Source organism: Oculina patagonica, chromosome 9 (assembly GCF_052425735.1).
Source record: "Oculina patagonica isolate OP01 chromosome 9, crgOcupat, whole genome shotgun sequence".
In the NCBI taxonomy this organism is placed as follows: Eukaryota; Metazoa; Cnidaria; class Anthozoa; order Scleractinia; family Oculinidae; genus Oculina; species Oculina patagonica.
This window is the reverse complement of record NC_135766.1, coordinates 29,264,273-29,283,312: the sequence shown is the minus strand read 5'-3', so window position 1 is coordinate 29,283,312 and position 19,040 is coordinate 29,264,273. Positions and strand designations below refer to the sequence as shown.

The window sequence follows — 19,040 nt, the reverse complement described above, 5'->3', positions numbered from 1 at the left end:
CACCTCCCGGACTTGATCATGAAATACGGGAATTTGCTAAATTGGTGTTCTACATCTCAAGTGACTACATTGTGAAACAATCGATGATACTTTACTATATAATTAAATTTTCTTTTTTGGCATCTATGTACAGTCCGCTAAACAATATGCGATATTAGTATAATTTCCAGAGGCTACTAAGCCATGCCACGTTTGCCATCCAGAACAGTGAACATGGCGGCATTTGCTGAATAAAAAATTTATCTTATTTAAAAGAAATCACTCCAAGTCCTGGATATTTGAAACATTGGGAGATTTGCAAAATAACTAACAAGGTTTTTGGACCAAAAATATTTTCAAGAGATGGTTTTCAAGGCAATATAATTGATCGTAAACATGGTGGTTTTTGAGGTCGCACACGGCCATGTACTCAATCAGATCGACTGGCAAAACATTATTTTGTTCTCTTCTTACTGGAGTAAGTAATTTCGGGACCTTGGGGACTAAACGAAGTAACAACGATTAAATAAAGTAACCAGATATCTATATTTTTCGTAGTGTTTTTCTTTGTTCTGTTTTATTGCTAAAACCTTTGTGTAAATTAAGATTTCAATCGATGATTAAACTGGTTTACACGTATGCAAGCGAGCACTTGTGTTTGTTGTTTTCGTGTTTTCTATTGTAATTTTGCAGTCTTTGATATTGAACTCTAAAACATATACTAAAACAATTATTCGCCTCAGGCTCAGTGATTTTTTAACAATTATTCCACGAGCGTGCGTTGGATATGAGATCGTAGATAGCCAACGAGGCACGTCGCGCCGATGTTGGCTATAACGATCTCATAATTTATCCAACAAGCGCGAGTGGAATAATTGTTTTATCAAAAACGCTCAAAGAATTCCAATATTGGAGCTCCCCGGCCAGCTGTTTTTGTTGACGCGTATCGGCTACCATATTTGTGTTGAATGGTATATGAGCTCATGTACCATTGCCTGTTAACCAATCAAAACACAGGAATTTCAATATACCATTGCTAGTTTTTAATAATGTTGAATAATCCTCTCGACTTCGTGTCGGGGATTCTTCAACACCAATCACTTCGCCTTCGGCGAATAATTGTTAAATACTTGCCAGTGTCTTTACATATAGTCGGCTCACAAAGCTTTTTCTTTGCAATGATGTTGGATTTACAACCTACCTAATGCTCTCAATACAGATGATTTTATCCTCACTCACGTAGTTCCACCAATTATTCCATTTGTTGTGTCTTCTCAGTTGATGGAGGCTTTTCAGACTGGTCTTCCTGGTCTAACTGCAGTGTCACATGTGGTAATGGACTTCAACAGAGTCACCGATCATGCACCAATCCACCGCCTGCAAACGGTGGAAAACAATGCGGAGGAATTTCTCAGCAAACACGAAAATGCTTCCTTCAGATGTGCCCGACACCAGGTAGACATTTTAGGATTTTCACCGTTGAATGAAAGTTACCATTTCGAAACCGGTCAAATTATACATGTATTTGGGAAACCGTTGTTGTAAGGACCAAAGATTGACACTGTATATGACTTAGCATTATGGCTAAATTATAGCTTATATTCGTTAGTAATAGATCAAACACGAGCGACAGTGTTTCATCGGGATGAATTCTGTTCAAATCAGGATTTAAAAAAAATTGACTACAAAGCGTGGATAATGTAAAAAGTATTTCATTTGTTAAATACAATCGGGGGTAATAAACCTTTCGTACTTTCGTACTGATATTAAAACTTCCCATGCATTTTTTCTTTCAGATTGAAAGGATCCTGCGGGTAGTTTCTGTAACAACTGGTCAAGACACTGCTCCACTGCAAAAGTAGAAAACCACATGATCTGGACCCAGTTAAATAAAAAAAAAATCAATGTTACGGAATTGTCTAGTTAATTCCGACCCAGTTAATGTAACAAATAAATAAAAAACGACATCACATCAAAGAAAAACTTTTTTCCCCGTTTTTAAATGTATGGTTAGTTTTTATTTCGATGTCGTTGGCATACTATAGCGCCAAGATTAGTTTCGTAGCCTAAAAAATACCTTCAAAAGAAAAATTTAATTATACGGAGAGTGAACAAGGGAGATATACCTTTCGCTTCTTTCCATAGTTAAAGTTATTTTCCTTCAATCCGACTCATTAAACTCATGAAAAAAGTTCACAGAAGCAAACCTTGGATGGACGCAATGAATGCGACCAATATTCCCCGTTCATTTGAGAACATGGAGTTTATATATCGAGTTTATATTAAGTTTCTTCGTTTAAATTTCAAATTATTTTAAATGCAATGTTACTGGCTGCGGTCACATCTACGACGTAACTAAAGTTTAACTTTTGTTAGTCTCTAGTTATGTGACGTCATACCTAACTATAGTTAGTACTTTCGGTCGTCTTTGCGGTCATACCAATGCAGTTAACTATAGTTAGCTCTGATTAGCTTTGAATAATTTCGAATTTAAATTAGTTCATGACAGCCCTTGTTGTTGATCTGTGTCTAGTTTTTCCTCTATTTTTTTCTATTTTTGCACGGCATCGCGGCTTTGAAAATAATAAAATGAAGTAAGGATGCAAGAAGTAGAGGAATTCAAGCTTTATTTTTGCTAGCATTGGTGATATGTTATTGCTTGGCATGTTGTTTTTCTTCTTTTTTCTTCCCTTCACGCTTTGGTTTGCATATTATATGTTCATTTTGCACGTGCGAAAAGAACTGTCGCATTCTGATTGGTTTTTCGTTTGTAAACTAAAGACTAACCCATGAACCTTGCTTGGGTTGTTTTGGATCAGCGAGGCGTAAATTTTCTAACTATAGTTAGGGTGAACAGAAAGGTGGTCACATTACCGAAATAGTGTTAACTATAGTTAACACCGTCTTAACTATAGTTAGCAGTCTAGATGTGACCGCAGCCACTGTCACGTCAGTAAAATATAGTTAATGGAACGTGACGCTTGTAATCAGAAAGCCTTTCATGGCGGAGTTGTTTTCAATTAAGCCCTTGTGTGGGCAAGCTCCCAAGGTCAAGCAGACTCTAAGATACATTGTATTTTAGCTCAAACATTATGGCTTTGTTACCTTTAGCATATTATAACGATCGATAGCATTGGCCAAAAATATTAAAGCACTATTTATGGCTACGAATATACACATGTAATGTCAAGCTGTCTCTTTCTACTGGCTTTCCCAGCAGACCAGCGTCTAGTTATAAACGCTCAAACAAACTGTTCAGAGTTTTGACTTTTGTGTTCTGTTGTACAGCGCAGTTAGCACTTGTTATAATAATAATAATAAAAAGAATTTGCTAATTTATATAGCGCATATTTCCATATACTGATCAATAGCGCTTTACATATTTAAGAGGAAATTAAAAAATTACATCACCATGAAAATAAAATAAAGTTATAAATTATAAAAATACTTCTTAAAAAGATACTGAGTTTTAAGTCGAGATTTAAAATAGTCAAGTGATGTTGCTTGACGAAGCTCCACAGGTAGGCCATTCCAGAGTTTCGGAGCTGCTACTGAAAATGATCTAGCTCCTAATGTTGACAGCATCTTTTCCTTGGGATGGTCCAATAAGGGCATGCCAGCAGACCTAAGATTGTATAATGAATTCGATTTTATGCTAATTAGATCGCTGAGATAAGTTGGCGCTAGGCCATAAATACATTTAAAAGTCAAAAGTAAGATCTTATAATCAATACGCAAAGAAACCGGCAAAAAAATTGTGTCTCCCTGTGGAGAAGAGGTTGGTTTGCTATGTGTTTGCTATGCGTTATTTAAATAAACTTGGGTCACTCCTTTGTGGTGCGGTTAAGTCTGCGCAGCGAATTCCCCCAAGATTCTTGGCTGCGTTGCCATTAAATATCGCCCGCTACCAATAATCTTGTCCAATCCAGCACGTGCTGTCTTGCAGTCAGCTCGCAGTGCTGGGCAGATAAAGTGACAATAAGTGAGGTTCTTGTGTCACGCAATCTCCGGAGGTCGCACACGCTTACCTAACGCAAGGCAGTGCTCCCCCATTAACACCAACTTGGGTCATTGTTTGTTTTCATTAGTAGTTTGCGTGATAAGCAAATAGCAAGTCACTTTTATATTCTTCTGAAAGGAACAGTTACATAAATCAACATTTTAGTATTAGTAAATGGCTAAAGTCCCGTAGTTTGAGTGCGGAACAGTTCGCTAAATGCCTCTGCCTCGTCCACAGGCTATGCTGTATTTTGACGGTGAAAGGTGGGTAACAGGAGCTAGGGTACGAGGCAGTTCGTAATACTTTATACATGTATAACAAATGCTCGATTCAGCTCTGTTTTCAAAATCGTAAAAACAGAAATTGCATATTATATCAGGAAGGCCCATTTATTAGCTAGGTGAGCTAATTCTATTACTGTGGAGAAAAATCACAAATGACAGTGTTGATATCGATAACCGGCAAAAATCCGAACTTATTCAACACACAGACATGCTTGAGGAAACGATATACCAATTTCGATTTCACCAGCGTTTTAAAAGGTTATGTAGATGCATTTAGAAAACTAATTGCACTGAAATAATGAAAAATTAGAAAACGTGATATTTAGATAAGTTTACTTTAAAATTCCTGAAAACGAATGAAAAGTTACAAGGATCGGCTACCGTGGCGAAACAGAAGTAACGGATAAAATCAGCTATTACTGGATAACGAACGAAGATAAAACGCCTGGCTGATTAAATGGTATTGGAAGTATATTTAAAAGCCAATATTTGACTGGATTTATGAAAACCAGGTTAGTGAAATTTTCACCGTTGTTAGCGCAAATCGACGTAAACGCGTTTTTTTCTCGCCAGAAACTCCAAAGTAGACGATATGAAAACTAAAGTGAATTTCAGTCTTTTTTTCTCTCCTCCTCTCTCTTTTCTACCTTTCAGCGCTGTAGTTCATTTTTTTTTTCCTTTCTCGGCATGTTTTTAGGCCACATCGCCGCAGTGTAATGTACTTGGTCAAAAACACTCAGGTCACCGGATTTTCTTTGACCACGTTTTCATAAATCCAGTTATAAGGGTATTACAGAGAATGAAAATTTACAGAAATGGCAACGCCGATTATTTTGCAGTGATATTGAGCTGAAATGCCAAAACAGTTTCGCGATATTCCGACGCCGAGAACACAAATCTCGTGATCAGCTGGCTGACTGAAACTAGGCATTTCGATTCATTTAGGAAACTTGTAGGTTCTATGGTCTGTAACTGAAGCTAACTGAGAATACGTGGAAAAATTGTGGATTGGTTAGTACTACATAGTTTCAGAGTAGATTTTTAAGGAAGAAACTGCAAAATTGGCGAATAACATACCAACAGAAACTGAAAAATGCATTTTTTCCGTTTTCAACCGGCAAGATGCTTCAGTAGTAAGGGAAACAATTTTGCCGTGTTGTTTTAAATACATTGAGGTGAAAGGTTACTCTGATCATTTTGAGAACCGTTTATAATATTAAAAAAAATCGTGATGATTCAACTAGTGAGCTTGTTGGCCAGTTGACAGAAGATTGTGACTGATACCACTGACACGTACGTCAATACAGTCTCAGCGAGAGAAGATTACATTTCGGTTTAGGTCACGGCGGCTGAGTCGTAAGCAGGGTTGTTGTAATTAATTATATTCTTTCGCGTTCCAAGTCAAGCTCCGTTAGATAAGCAAGTCAAGGGCTAGTATGGGAACGACTCATCATTTAGTCTTCTGGATTCTCGTGGTCTGTCATTACACATGGTCACAACAACAAGGTAAGAAGATGCTAATTTCATCTGCAGTCTTGTATAGTAAAAGCTTGTGTCACCTTATGCCACTAAATGCTAAACATGCGAAAGGGTTTATTAAAATAAAACTAAGAACAGCAGATGAAAGTCTTATCTCCTTCGCAGAAACGCGCAGCCCAAAGATGAGTGTCTGCGTCGGAAGACTGATGAAAGTATCGCTCGATAGCTTCTACCGTTGATCACCATTAAATTGGTTTTAACAGGCAGATTATAATGACCTTTTCAAGGTTGGCAGAAGAAATGGATAACCCTGTTCACACATCTTAGTCCGAAAACTGCACGGTATTTTCTCGAACCCAATGTCTGTGGCTACCAAAAGGTGGTGCATGTCAGTAAGAAAGTACTAGATAGTAGCGATCTTCAGATTGGACTACAAGTACGAGATTGAGTACGAGTACGAGTTTTCAAACTAAATTCGTGTGCCTCCTATAATCACTTATCACACCAATCTTATCCTTAACGTTTATTTATGTGTTAGTCAGCAAAAGGGAAGAGTTATAGCTTGGGGGATATGATTGTGTTGAAATTCCACAGTCGTACTCGTACTCGATCTCGTACCGTCGTAGTCAAATCTGAAGGTCGCTAGTAACTTCTCTCATGACAAGGAGAAGAATTCATCTACAGCATGTATATACATGCACGGACAAAATTTTACATGTTTTAAACTTTCAGCAAGATCAGAGAGAGGAAGAAGCCTGAGGAACTAATCTGCGAGCTTTCTCAGCCGAAGTGCATTGATTGTAAAGCAAGCGGTTTGAATGTAGAAATATACCAACACGGATTATGTGGAGTCACAAGGATTTTCGGTCTCCCTCTCCTTGCACTGTTGCTAAAATCGAAATCACAAAAAGTCACAATGCAACTTTCGCAATTGTATAAAGACAATTTAACAATATATCGAAGTTAGTCATTCATCCTTTGGTTAAGCTTTATTTTCTATATTTTTTACATCTTTACAGTTGATGGCGGTTACACGCAGTGGACCAGTTGGAGTGCGTGTAGCAGGTCATGTGACGGAGGAATAAAATATCGCTCTCGTTTATGCACCAATCCCCCGCCAACAAACGGAGGACGAGACTGTTGGAGTCTGGGACCACCTGTAGAATCACAGACATGTAACACACATAAATGCCCAGGTAAAAGTTGTTTATGACCTTTTTCTCTGTAGATACAAACGTTCGGTAAAGATGGTGTAATTGCTTGTAGTATAAGTTGGTTAAGTGGGGAATTTATTTCACCGACATAAACTGGTCATTCCGAATCGAGGTTGAAAATTTAAGGCAACATTGGTTAATATTACAGACCTTTTCAGTTTTTGTTTATTCACATGTCTTCTTTTAGTTCACGGTGGTTACTCGCAGTGGAGCAGCTGGTCACGGTGCAGTCGGTCATGCGCAGGAGGCGCTCAGCGTCGCTCCCGTTCATGCACCAATCCCTTTCCTGCAAACGGAAGAAGACACTGTAGCGGACAAGGAGAAGCTAAAGAATTCAGAAAATGTAATAACCACGACTGCCCAGGTAAATATGTGTAGTGTATATGTGAAGATACAAATTAAACTAGAAAACTACATACATTCTCCTTTCAGCAGTTTATTGACAATTCGTTTATCAATTATTTAATGAAGTACTGAAAAATGGGAAAATGGATCTTTCATTTCTTCTCTTAGTTCATGGCGGTTACTCGCAGTGGTCCTCCTGGTCTCAGTGTAGCCAGTCCTGTGATGGAGGAACGAAACAACGTAATCGTTCATGCACCAATCCACCGCCTGCAAAGAGTGGAAAAGACTGTAACAGACTGGGACGAGCTACAGCATCACGGAAATGTAATACATTTGGCTGCCCAGGTAAAGTTTTCACGAGCTTTGGAGGAAATAAAAATATAAACCACATAACAATGATAGACAAGATTAATTTATAAAGATCTTAGTATTCAGATCAAATGTATGTAGGATCCGGTTCTTATTATATACAATTTTATCCCTTCTTAGTTCATGGTGGTTACTCACAGTGGAGTAGGTGGAATTCGTGCAGCAAATCCTGTGGTGGAGGATTTCATAATCGTCATCGTTCATGCACCAAACCCCGACCTAAAAACGGCGGGAGAGACTGCAGCAGACTGGGGCAAGCTACAGAATCTAAAAGATGCAACGTACAAAGGTGCCCAGGTGAAGGCATAGTTGTTGTTGTTGTTGTGCCATTGTTAGACTTGTTTTAGCAAAAGTCTTCTTCTAGGTGTTTAAAAATTGTGTAATTGTAGTCAGGTGATGACATAGTTTGTTTGTAGTTTTGACGCTGACTGTTTTTTGATGTTACTTTCAAAGACGTTTCGGCTAGTTCTTAAGCCTTCATCAGTTAAAATACTAAAGCTGTTACACGCGATTTAAAAAAGCAACACGTTAAGAGCGCGCGCTGCAAAATTAACGTGTAAAGCTTCAGAAAGAACGTGGCGCGATACTCATGCGCGTGCCAAGGATTTGTAGACCTCTGGGACTGTAATGTGATCGTTCCCAGATTGCGGATCCTTAATTGACAACCAGGCTTCCAAAAAGAGTCGCTCGTGAAAATTGGGCTCATGTCCAACTACGTCGACAGCATTAAAATCCAACTGATGATTGTTTTCGTGGACGTGACAGGAGACCTTAGAATCATGGTCGAAACTAGCAACGGCCCTTTTGTGTTCCGCATCATATATAAATGACAGCATCTACTACAAACAAATCTTTGGATGTGCAATGGGTTCCCCAATCAGCCCTGTGATAGCCGACCTTGTAATGGAGGAGATTGAAGAGAACGCGATCACCACAGCCCATCACCCTCCTAAGTGGTGGTTCCGCTACGCTACGTGGATGACAGCCACGCGTGCCTCAAAAAGGAACACGTGAATGAGTTTCATCAACATCTGAACTCTATCAATCCCAACATACAATTTACTGTTGAACTTGAGGACACCACGGAGCAGGGACTACCCTTCTTGGACACTATCACAACGAGGAGTGGTACACAAATTGAAGTGAATGTTTACAGAAAGGCAACGCACACAGACCGTTACCTTGACTTCAATTCTTATCACCCTGAATGCCATAAGAGATCCGTAGTTTGCACACTTCTACGAAGAGCAAAGAACATTCCTTCAACACAGAAAGGGAAACGCGAAGAAACGAAGCGAGTGAAGACCGTATTGCGCGAGAACAACTACCCATCATCCTTCATAAACAAATGCGAGAGATCACTGTCAAAACCACCAGCTGATTTACCAACTAACGGTTTCGTGGTACTTCCTTATGTTCAAGGCATCTCCGAAAAGATTGGTCGCATCTTAAAACAACAAGAGGTTAAGGTCGCCTACAAACCGTTAAAAACTGTCAACAGTTTGTTTCCTCGCCCAAAGGCTCAAAATGATGTTGACCGCCCAAAATCTGGCGTAGTCTACAGAATCGGTTGCACCAGCTGTAATTTTGTGTACTACGGCCAAACGGAGCGAGCACTGAAAACCCGGATTGCGGAACACAAAAGGGCCGTTGCTAGTTTCGACCATGATTCTAAGGTCTCCTGTCACGTCCACGAAAACAATCATCAGTTGGATTTTAATGCTGTCGACGTAGTTGGACATGAGCCCAATTTTCACGAGCGACTCTTTTTGGAAGCCTGGTTGTCAATTAAGGATCCGCAATCTGGGAACGATCACATTACAGTCCCAGAGGTCTACAAATCCTTGGCACGCGCATGAGTATCGCGCCACGTTCTTTCTGAAGCTTTACACGTTAATTTTGCAGCGCGCGCTCTTAACGTGTTGCTTTTTTAAATCGCGTGTAACAGCTTTAGTATTTTAACTGATGAAGGCTTAAGAACTAGCCGAAACGTCTTTGAAAGTAACATCAAAAAACAGTCAGCGTCAAAACTACAAACAAACTCTTCTTCTAGGTGTATGAACTGTAATAATACTGAATTCGAAGATATAATTTATTTTTTAATGCAGAATATTTAAGCTTACGTGTACGTAAAGTTTAAAAAACTGTTCAACAATAAGACTATTCGCGTGCGATCGCAATCTATCAACAAAATCAAATAGTTTCGATTGTAATTGTATTAACTTCTGTTTGTGTTGGGCTATTTCCGTGCTATTCTACGTCTTCTCTCAGTTCGTGGCGGTTACTCCAAATGTACCAACTGGTCTCAGTGTAGTATGGCATGCGCACAGCTTTTGTTTATGCACTTATCCTAATTATAAGAAAAAACACTCATTAACTTTCAACTATTTTATATATATTTATATATGATGCGAACTCTGATACAGTCAACTCTCTCTAAGACGGACACCTTCGGGACCTGCCCCAACTGTCCGTCTTAGAGAGACGTCCGGCTTGTAGAGAGTCCAGGTAACGTGACACCAGAAATTCTGAGATAATTAAGATGAACGGCTATTCACAATGAATACATGTCTGCTTGAAGTCTGTTTAAAAACCGTATTCGTTTGTTTGAGCAAAAACTGCTACTCTCTTAGTAGAAAACGATCTCTTCGGCGCCCATACACCTATAAAGTCAAAGTTAGAAGTAATCCGCTATTATGGATTGTTTTTGGTAAGTTTAATGTCCTTAAAAGGGGGTTACTTACCTTGCCTAATGTTGATACCAAGGTTTCAAGTATTTTTTGCTAACAAAAAACATTTTTTAAGTCCGTTGTCTGTTTCAAAGTGTCCGTTGTCCGTCTTAGAGAGGTGTCCGTCTTATAGGGAGTTTAGTTACAGTAAAATGACTGAGAGACTGCATGGACCATCAACAGGTGTCCGTCTTTTATAGGTGTCCGTCTTATAGAGGTGTCCGTTAACCCTTTGAAGCCCAGTGTCCGATATTTAAGAGAGAGTTGACTGTATTCAAATACAACTAAAGATTGCGTTTTTCGCTGCCGTCAATCATAATTATGGCGACAGCCAACGAACCATGAAAAACAGAAACAAACAAAACGGGTCGAAATCTACCAATTACAACTGACAGACGTGACCTTTTGACCCAACATATATTATCGCTGATCTTTGTAGCTTTTTTGTATTGGAAATATATGTCCACAACTTTTACTTATTCATTCTTATTTTATTTCACTCACAGAAGGATGGCACTTCGACGGAGAATTTAAATTATGTGGTAGAGTGATAGCTGCTTGTTCTCCTGATCAGTGGATACTAAGATGCAAGTTGACTAATTCACGCCGCTTATTCTACGTGACATGCAGAATAAACCTTTTCACGAAAACGTACGAATGTACGGCTGCAGACGAGCCTGGGAGGTTGATATGTTGTGAAGTAAGGTGCACTTCATGAATAGAATCAGCAATTACTTGAAAACCCCGAATACTCAAAACGTTCTTTGCTGCTAAAAAATCCATTAAGATTTACGAATAAGATAGATATTGAATAGATGGACTAAAATCTCCCGTGATATACGACGGAATTGTATTACTTACTTGTTTAGTCATGTAAAACTTTCATGAAAATAAAAATGTATGTCAGTATCTTGTTCCTTGTTGTACCTCTATGTATTACGTAACGCGGTTTTAGAAAAATAGCATGATTGGCTAATCTGCATACATTTATTCAACCTTCTATCACATCACAACATTCTCAAAAAGTTTACGAGAGACGCTTAAACACCCCTTCCCCTCTCCCATCCCGCAGTCGACGGTCTCTGTGAAACAAATCACTGGCTAGCATCCAATAATAAACGGCGGGTAAGGCAATCAAAGCGTTCTTTCCAGATGGCAAATTTATGTCAGGAAACAAGTTCTGGATATGTATAGTATTCGTAATCAACCTTCCTTACTGTAAAGATAATTTAATTTTGTTTTCTTCCACTAGGCAAACCCTTCGCGTTCACTAGTTCAAGATTTTCTTAAGAGTTTGTCTTGCCTTTATCAGGATTATAACAAACATTGAACCAAGCTTTTCCATCTAGCAAGCTTATCTCAAGATTTTTAACATCAAATTTGCTTTCATCCAGGGTCTCGTATTCTGATCTATTCCTGGCCATACCGCCGAAGTCCTAAAATCCAATCCTTCTTGTAGCCCACTCTCAAACTGGCTAGTAACGGGCAGGTTCATTTGCTAAAGGGTTGAAAGTTTTATATCACAAAACGACGAGAGAGTAGGTATGACTCAAAAAAAAAAAAATCGTATTTTGTTTAATCCTCTGCGGCTCTCAACCTCCGACGCAGAGAACACAAATCTCAGCTGGTCGCTGAAACTAGACATTTCGATTAATCTAGGAAACTTCTGGTTGCTTTCTTTATATATTCCCCGTCCCTGATGTTAGGTCATAAAATAATTAAATCTATAGCTTCAAAGTAACACCACTCGCCTGCGTCTCGCTGTTCCATTCTAGTTTTGAACTTTTATTAAGGCATTTCTATGGTCTGGAACTGTTAGTTGAACACAGAAAAAATATAGTCGATTTATTATTAAAAAAAAGTTACAGAGCCGATTTTTACGGAAGAAACTGCAATATTGGCACTTTACGAACCAAGAGAAACTGAAAAAAAAAACATGCGTTTCCTCCGGTTTCAATCGGCAAGATGCTTAAGTAGTAAGGGAAAAACAATTTAACAGTGTTGTTTTGAATACATTGATGTGAAAGGTTACGCTGATTATAAAAACCAATTATAATATTAAGCGAACAAAAATTCGTGATGATGCAAAGAGTAAACTTGCTGGCGCTATTACACTTGCCCAGTTGACAGAGGATTGTGACTGATTCAGTAGACACGTATTTCAATACAGTCTCAGCAAGGGAAAAATATATTTCGGCTTAGGTCACGGCGGCTGGGTCGCAAGTGCTGTTGTCATACTCTGGCGCTATTACAGTTGGCCAGTTGACAGAGGATTGTGACTGACTCACCTGACACGTACATCAATACAGTCTGAGCAAGAGAAGATTAGATTTCAGTTTAGGTCACGGCGGCTGGGTCGTCGTGTTGTTGCACTTATATTTTCTCGCAGTTCCAATTCGAGTTCCGTTGGATCTGCCTCGTCCCCAGGCGCCGATTGGCCGGACGTTGAGGCGGTAAGGCGGGAAAACAGGGAGCGCGGGGTTTGATGGTTAGGGATCAGGCCCAGAACGCCAAGCGAACCGTGCACGTCAGTCCCACAACACCAAGCGAACCGTGCACGACCAAGGACGAGGACGCCTGGGGACGAGGCAGCCGTTGGATAAGCAAGTCAAGTATGGAGACGATTCATCATTTAGTGTTCTGGATTCTCGTGGTCTGTCATCACACACGGTCATCACAACAAGGTAAGAATATGCTATACTTTTATGTGCTGTTTCTGTCTACTGTGCTTTACAAAATGGGTCTCTATTTTAATTCTACATTTGAAACCCTTTCGAATGTTTATTATTATGTTTTATTAGGTGACGCTAGCTTTATACAACATAATACCGTCGAAGCTCTCTTAACGGACACTCTCGTAAGCGGACAGCTCTACTTACGGCCGCCTTGTTTGAAACCCCGTTTTAACTCCCATACAAACTCTGTTTTTTCACATTCTCGTAAGCGGACATTCCCGTAAGCGGCCGCGGACACTTTCAGAGATTACGACTTTGACTTTTTCTTTGTTTTTAAGCTCCCGTAAGCGGACACCCAAAAGAAAATCCTATAAACAACCTCTGTATCTTGTTTTTTCTTATTAACTTTACATCGCCGTTCGTCACAATGATTTTACAGTAATTACAGAACCATATTTCAGTGTTTGTTTTGTCGTCATCCACGTTCGGTTACATTTTGAAACACCACTTGTTAGCTAGGCAAGCTCCCGTAAGCGGCCATCTATCCCCTTTACCTCTAGTGGCCGCTTACGAGAACCATTCTCGTAAGCGGCCAGCTCCAGTTACGGACACTTTTTTCGCGTCCCGAGGGTGTCCGCTTACGAGAGCTTCGACTGTAATAAACATTCGAAAGGGTTTCGAATGTAGAATTAAAATAGAGACCCATTTTGTATAGCACAGTAGTAAGTATAGCCTCCTTCGCAAGAACGTGTAACGAGCCCAAAGAACGTCTGCGTCAGGAGGCTGATGATAGTAAATTTGGTTTCACAAGCAGACCATAATGGCCTTTTCAAGGTTGGCAAGAGAAAAAGAATAGACCATTTGCATTATGACGTAAGGGCGCAAAGACTTCTGGTAGTTGTAGTTAAGTTCGCAGGAAATTTTGAATCGTCATCAAGCCCGCTTGCCCAAGAAAATCGTGATGGAGATAAAGAAAATTACCCTCGCCTAAAAAGACGTCCCTGCAGCTTCATTTAAAGGGCAAAAAGCAAGCTCTCAGTATAAAACCAAGTCCGTTAAAATGAAAAAAAAGTTATACGAGATATCGTTTATTTGCTTGGTTGTGTTTTGTTGTGAAGTTTCCACGAGTGTTTCAAATTCCTCCAGTGGAGTCTCAGTCGCGCGGTTATTTTTTTTAAGTTCCTATAACTTTTGCTTGCAAAGTACTATTTATTTATATATATTTTTTATTTTCAAATAATTTACGAAGACGCAATATACCCTTTTTAAACATGGGGAAGTACATGATGTCTACACTCGTAAAATTATTTGACGCTCATCGTTGGAGTCTCACAGGTAATCGTTCATCAACAAGATTATGTAAATAAAATTATATTTGCTCGCACGGCCCTCGCTCGTATTGAAACCACAACTCCTAATCGACGAGTTGACATCTTCAGTGTAAAAAAAGAAAACTGCTTTGTTAACTAATATTGCAATTGCAGTTCTAATTGACGAAAACAGAAATACAATTTTAAGATAAATAAACAAATAATTGTATTCACCTGCACAGGGAAGTTTTGATTGATCAGCTTGAAAATCTTCTATGATTGACCCTTCGTAATTCAACGATGAAGCTCGATTGAACGAGGAAAATTATTTGACTCGTTTCTCTGTCTCACTGTAAAAATAAATTTAACTGACCTCCGAGCAATCATGATATATGGTAAATTTTTCACTGAAGTTCAGTGAAGAATTAATTCACTTGCGATCGAAGCGATCGTTTGTTGAACGTCTGAAAATAGATGATGAACAAAGTCACTGGCTTGCCTTGCTTCACTTGATTCCACACAAATTAAGTCATATCCTTGCGCGATTTTTTGAAGCTGTGATATTAGGCTAAATCATTTTCGAAGAGAAGTTGTCGGCCGCGATGAATGAATTTCTACCAAGTCAACTCCGCCACACAACATACATATTAAACTTACTTGAACACGAACAACATTTGTCTGCCTTGGTTAAAAAACAGAACTCAGTCAATTTTCATTCCAAAGCTATCATCCTGTTTTCTATATTTTTGACAGGTAACAGAAAAAATAAATGTATAAACTAATTTCGAAGCGACAAGAGCGTAAACTTTGCGTCTCAACTTCAGATCAAAATAAAAGTCCTGGATGGCCACTCTTGCGCTTGGCTGCCCTTAGCCAATCATAAACCAGAAATGGTGTTTTCCCGCGAACTTAGCTATAACTACTAGCGGCTCGTGGGCCACTTTTTTGTTCTTACCACATTTTGACGTCATCTGTGATCTATAACTGAACAGACGCACGGCAAAATGGAATCTATTTGTTAAGTGTACATCTTACCCTGTAAACTGCAGGGTAATTTCCTTAAACAGCTACCAAAGAGTAGTGTATGTAAGGAAGTATTAGAGTAAGTCTTATCATGACGAGGAGAAAAATTCCTCCACAGAATGTCATACACGGACACCATTTTGAACTTGCAGTAAGATCAGAAAGGAGAGGAAGTACGAACTAATCCGCGAGCTTTCTCGGCCGAAGTGCATTGTTTGTAAAGCATGCGGTGGATGTAAAAATATATCAACACGGATTCTGTGGAGTCACAAGTATTTTAGGTCACCCTCTTGATCTCCTTGCATTGCTGCTTAAATAAAACCAAAACAACAGAAATAAAGTATAACGAAATCACAAAAAGTCACAAAAAATCTCAACCACAACGGTAATGCCTCTCATGTAACTCGCACAATGGTATAAAGAAAGCTCCACAATATATCAAAGGTGATTTGTCTTCCTTGGGGTATTATTTTATTGAATTGTTCTTGAACATCTTTACAGCTGATGGCGGTTACTCGCACTGGGGCAGATGGAGTGTGTGTAGTGATTCCTGTGATGGCGGAATAAAATATCGTTCTCGTTCATGCACCAACCCCCCGCCAGCAAACGGAGGACGAGACTGTTGGAGACTGGGATCACCTGTAGATTCACAGATCTGTAACATGCATAAATGCCCAGGTAAGACAGGTTATTTATTTATTTATATTTTTTTTTTATGATCGCTTTCTTTGTACATACAAATATTTGTGGAAGTTACTTTACTTGTTAGACGTGCCCAGGCCGCTTAAAGCCGACGCCTACCTCATGCTTTCGGTTAAGTTTTTTCAAGGAAGGAAATTGAAGGTCACGCATTCCAATCGGCTAAAAACGGGTCATCGTTTACAAGCCATTTGAAACTGCTTGGATCGGTGAAGGGTTATGGGACGGATAGATTTTAATTATACACTTGCTTTTCCAGAAAGGGCTGCGTACATACAATGATTTGTGAAAGTTGTCGTACTTTTGTTTTGGCTATTAGACTATTGTTGTATAAGTTAGATGAATGAGAACTTTAATGCACATACTTTCCATCGATCTGAACAGGTCATTCGAAATGCTGCTTTATGATACGGTGAGTCTTGACATTCTAGCCATTTTATACTACCATTTGTATTTATTCACATGTCTCCTTTCAGTTCATAGTGGTTACTCGCAGTGGAGCAGCTGGTCACGGTGCAGCCGGTCATGCGCAGGAGGAGCTCAGCTTCGCTCCCGTTCATGCACCAATCCCCCGCCTGCAAACGGAGGAAAAGACTGTAGCAGACTAGGACGAGCTATGAAACTTAGAAAATGTAATAACCACGACTGCCTAGGTAATCATCTGAAACAAACGTACTCTGCAGTTAAGATAAAGAAATATTTCATAAAGAAATAATGATGGTTTGCAAAATTTAATTTATAGGAAAAGAGCGACAGTGATATCTGTCTAGAAGGTTTACATTTTTTTTTTATGTTGAATTTTTTTCTAAATTTGAGCAATTCCGTAGTCGAATAATAATAACCATAGTTCAAAAGGTGATTAATTAAACTTACATAGACATTTTAAGCCGATTTTTGGCACACTCAATTACAGTGGAATAAAATTCACTATTTCATTCGCATTAACTGTCAATATTTTTTGATAAACCAGAACGAAAATGGTGTTAAAAAACCTGAGGACATTAATTTGGTCCAACCTTGTCGTATGTAATGCACGAAAATTTTCCTTTCAGTATAACTGTCACGCATACATATCCAAATGCAGCTCGTGGATCTACAACACTTTGACAATATTATAAGCTGTGTCAGTCTCTTTTTAATCGGGAAGTAAAAGCAACTGCCGCTCATACTTAAAATTCTGTGAAGTATATAACATTAACGATAATTTTATTTACCTGATGCATTCAGTCGTAGGCTTACAGAGCCCTTTTAACTGTTCGATGATTTTAGATCCTCCTAAGGTTCAGCTTGTAAGCCCTATCTCAAAAGTGTTTTGTTCATTCTTCTGCTAGTTTTACCTGCATTGCCAGTGGTACTCCATTACCAATCATCAGATGGATGAGAAAGAGTAGCTCCAGTGTGAATAAGATTGTTGCTGATAATGTAAAATACGAAGTGATTTCTCGTTCTGGATCTTCCCAACTGACCATTAGCGATATTTCTATTGGCGATTAAGGATACTACACTTGCAACGCCTCAAGTTATGAATATCATTCGGATAGGGTCTTTCTTGGAGTTATCTGTAAGTTTATTGTTTTTAGTGAACTTAATGTAGTGGTGTCGGGCTTTCTCTAAATGTATATAACGGTTCTAGACCACTTTGAATTTATAAAAAAAAATAACGTGGCTCTGAACCCCACCCAAATAATTTAAAATGTCAGTCTTGCCTTGACTTACAATGGGTGAGTGAGTGAGTCAGTCAGTGAGTGCACGTGAGTTGTGCATGTCTGTCACACCAATCAGATTATAATTAGGGAAACTATTAAGAACCAATATGCAATTGCGGGTTCTAAGATGGGTCGTATGCGAGAAGATCTGCGCCCGCTTTAAAATGGCCAGCTTTTTTTCTTTATAAACAGGAACACCTGGTATTCCCTAATTTCCCTTGTTTCGTTATTTCCTTTGGGTGCATATTATCTAGTTTACGCCGAGGACTTTTGGGCGCGTGTTTCAAAATTCTTCCTACTGGCGTAGAATGCTAGTAGTTTTCACATTCTAGCAATAAGTGATCAAGGCGGCGATATACGCATACAATCAGCTATACTATACGTAACTTCATCTTGTTATTTAAAACATGTCAAAAAATACATGTCCATAAATAAGTTGCTAAACCCGTTTGGATCTCTGAGGAACAAAATTAAACGGATCTGAAGATCAAAACCGGAAACGGTTTTCATAAACACAAACAATATGATGGCGTTGCTTATTATTGTCTATATGATCTCAACAAAATCTAATACTAGAATCTATATTTTAGAAGCTTTCAGAAAATTGCATACTTTATTGCGGTTACTATTGATGGTATGCACACAATTTAACGTGGAACGGAAACGCCACTCTCCTTCCGTGATCCAGTAAGTATTTTTTGATGAACTGTATTTTATGAAGTGGAAGATAGCAAATTGTTTAGTTGAGCGACCTTGGATATGAAAACGATACAATTTCTTCGCAGTTCGTCACAGAAAACTTCGTTATCTTGTCTTTGCAGTTCATTTGATTGGTTTTGGTAAGAATGTTCTCTATTGAGAAAACTTTGAGGTGCGCATAAAAGGTTTGGAAACGTTTTATGGAAACGTTTTTAAATTAACGTTTATTAAAATACGTTTAAGACAGAAAGTGTTGTTTAATTTCTTGAACAAAGCTTGTGACCAAAACTATTTTTTCTCCACGTTTTTATAATGGGATCGTTCACGCATCATGAGGCATGCCGGAGGCTCAAAAATGTAAAATGAAATAGCCAAGAGTCGTGATCAGTTTCGCCTCATAAGCACTTAGTTGCAACCCTTGAATATTATGAACATGGACAAGTAAAAGCATTGTAGTCAGGAAAAGCATGCTTGTACTAATTGGTACATTCGTTGTACCTTATTATTTTCAACACTAAGCCCTCCAAGA

The 19,040-nt window shown here is 38.9% G+C and overlaps 2 protein-coding genes across 2 annotated transcripts in view; both read left to right on the top strand.

Moving 5' to 3' along the window:
• The window catches only part of LOC144665100 (uncharacterized), a 102,381-nt gene extending 91,142 nt beyond the window's left edge, over nucleotides 1-11,239 (top strand). The window contains exons 29-31 of the mRNA XM_078526275.1: nucleotides 7,470-7,646; nucleotides 7,791-7,967; nucleotides 10,906-11,239. Of these exons, the coding sequence (XP_078382401.1) occupies nucleotides 7,470-7,646; nucleotides 7,791-7,967; nucleotides 10,906-11,117 (566 nt within the window). The 3' untranslated portion in view covers nucleotides 11,118-11,239. The remainder of the gene's footprint in view (nucleotides 1-7,469; nucleotides 7,647-7,790; nucleotides 7,968-10,905) is intronic.
• A 3,106-nt stretch (nucleotides 11,240-14,345) lies between these two features.
• Nucleotides 14,346-17,632, top strand: LOC144665098 (ectin-like). Its single transcript, XM_078526274.1, has 4 exons — nucleotides 14,346-14,409; nucleotides 15,909-16,085; nucleotides 16,583-16,759; nucleotides 17,376-17,632. The coding sequence occupies exons 1-4, from the start codon at nucleotides 14,346-14,348 to the stop codon at nucleotides 17,435-17,437; spliced, it is 480 nt and encodes a 159-aa protein (XP_078382400.1). The 3' UTR covers nucleotides 17,438-17,632.
• Nucleotides 17,633-19,040: the final 1,408 nt, after the last annotated feature.

What these genes read in the sequence shown, in the direction of transcription:
- LOC144665098 (XM_078526274.1), top strand. Translation starts at nt 14,346, where the DNA reads ATGGGGAAGTACATGATGTCTACACTCGTAAAATTATTTGACGCTCAT. An exon ending in TCATCGTTGGAGTCTCACAG is followed by an intron (nt 14,410 to 15,908) that starts GTAATCGTTCAT and finishes ACATCTTTACAG; the next exon opens with CTGATGGCGGTTACTCGCAC. An exon ending in TAATAACCACGACTGCCTAG is followed by an intron (nt 16,760 to 17,375) that starts GTAATCATCTGA and finishes CGATGATTTTAG; the next exon opens with ATCCTCCTAAGGTTCAGCTT.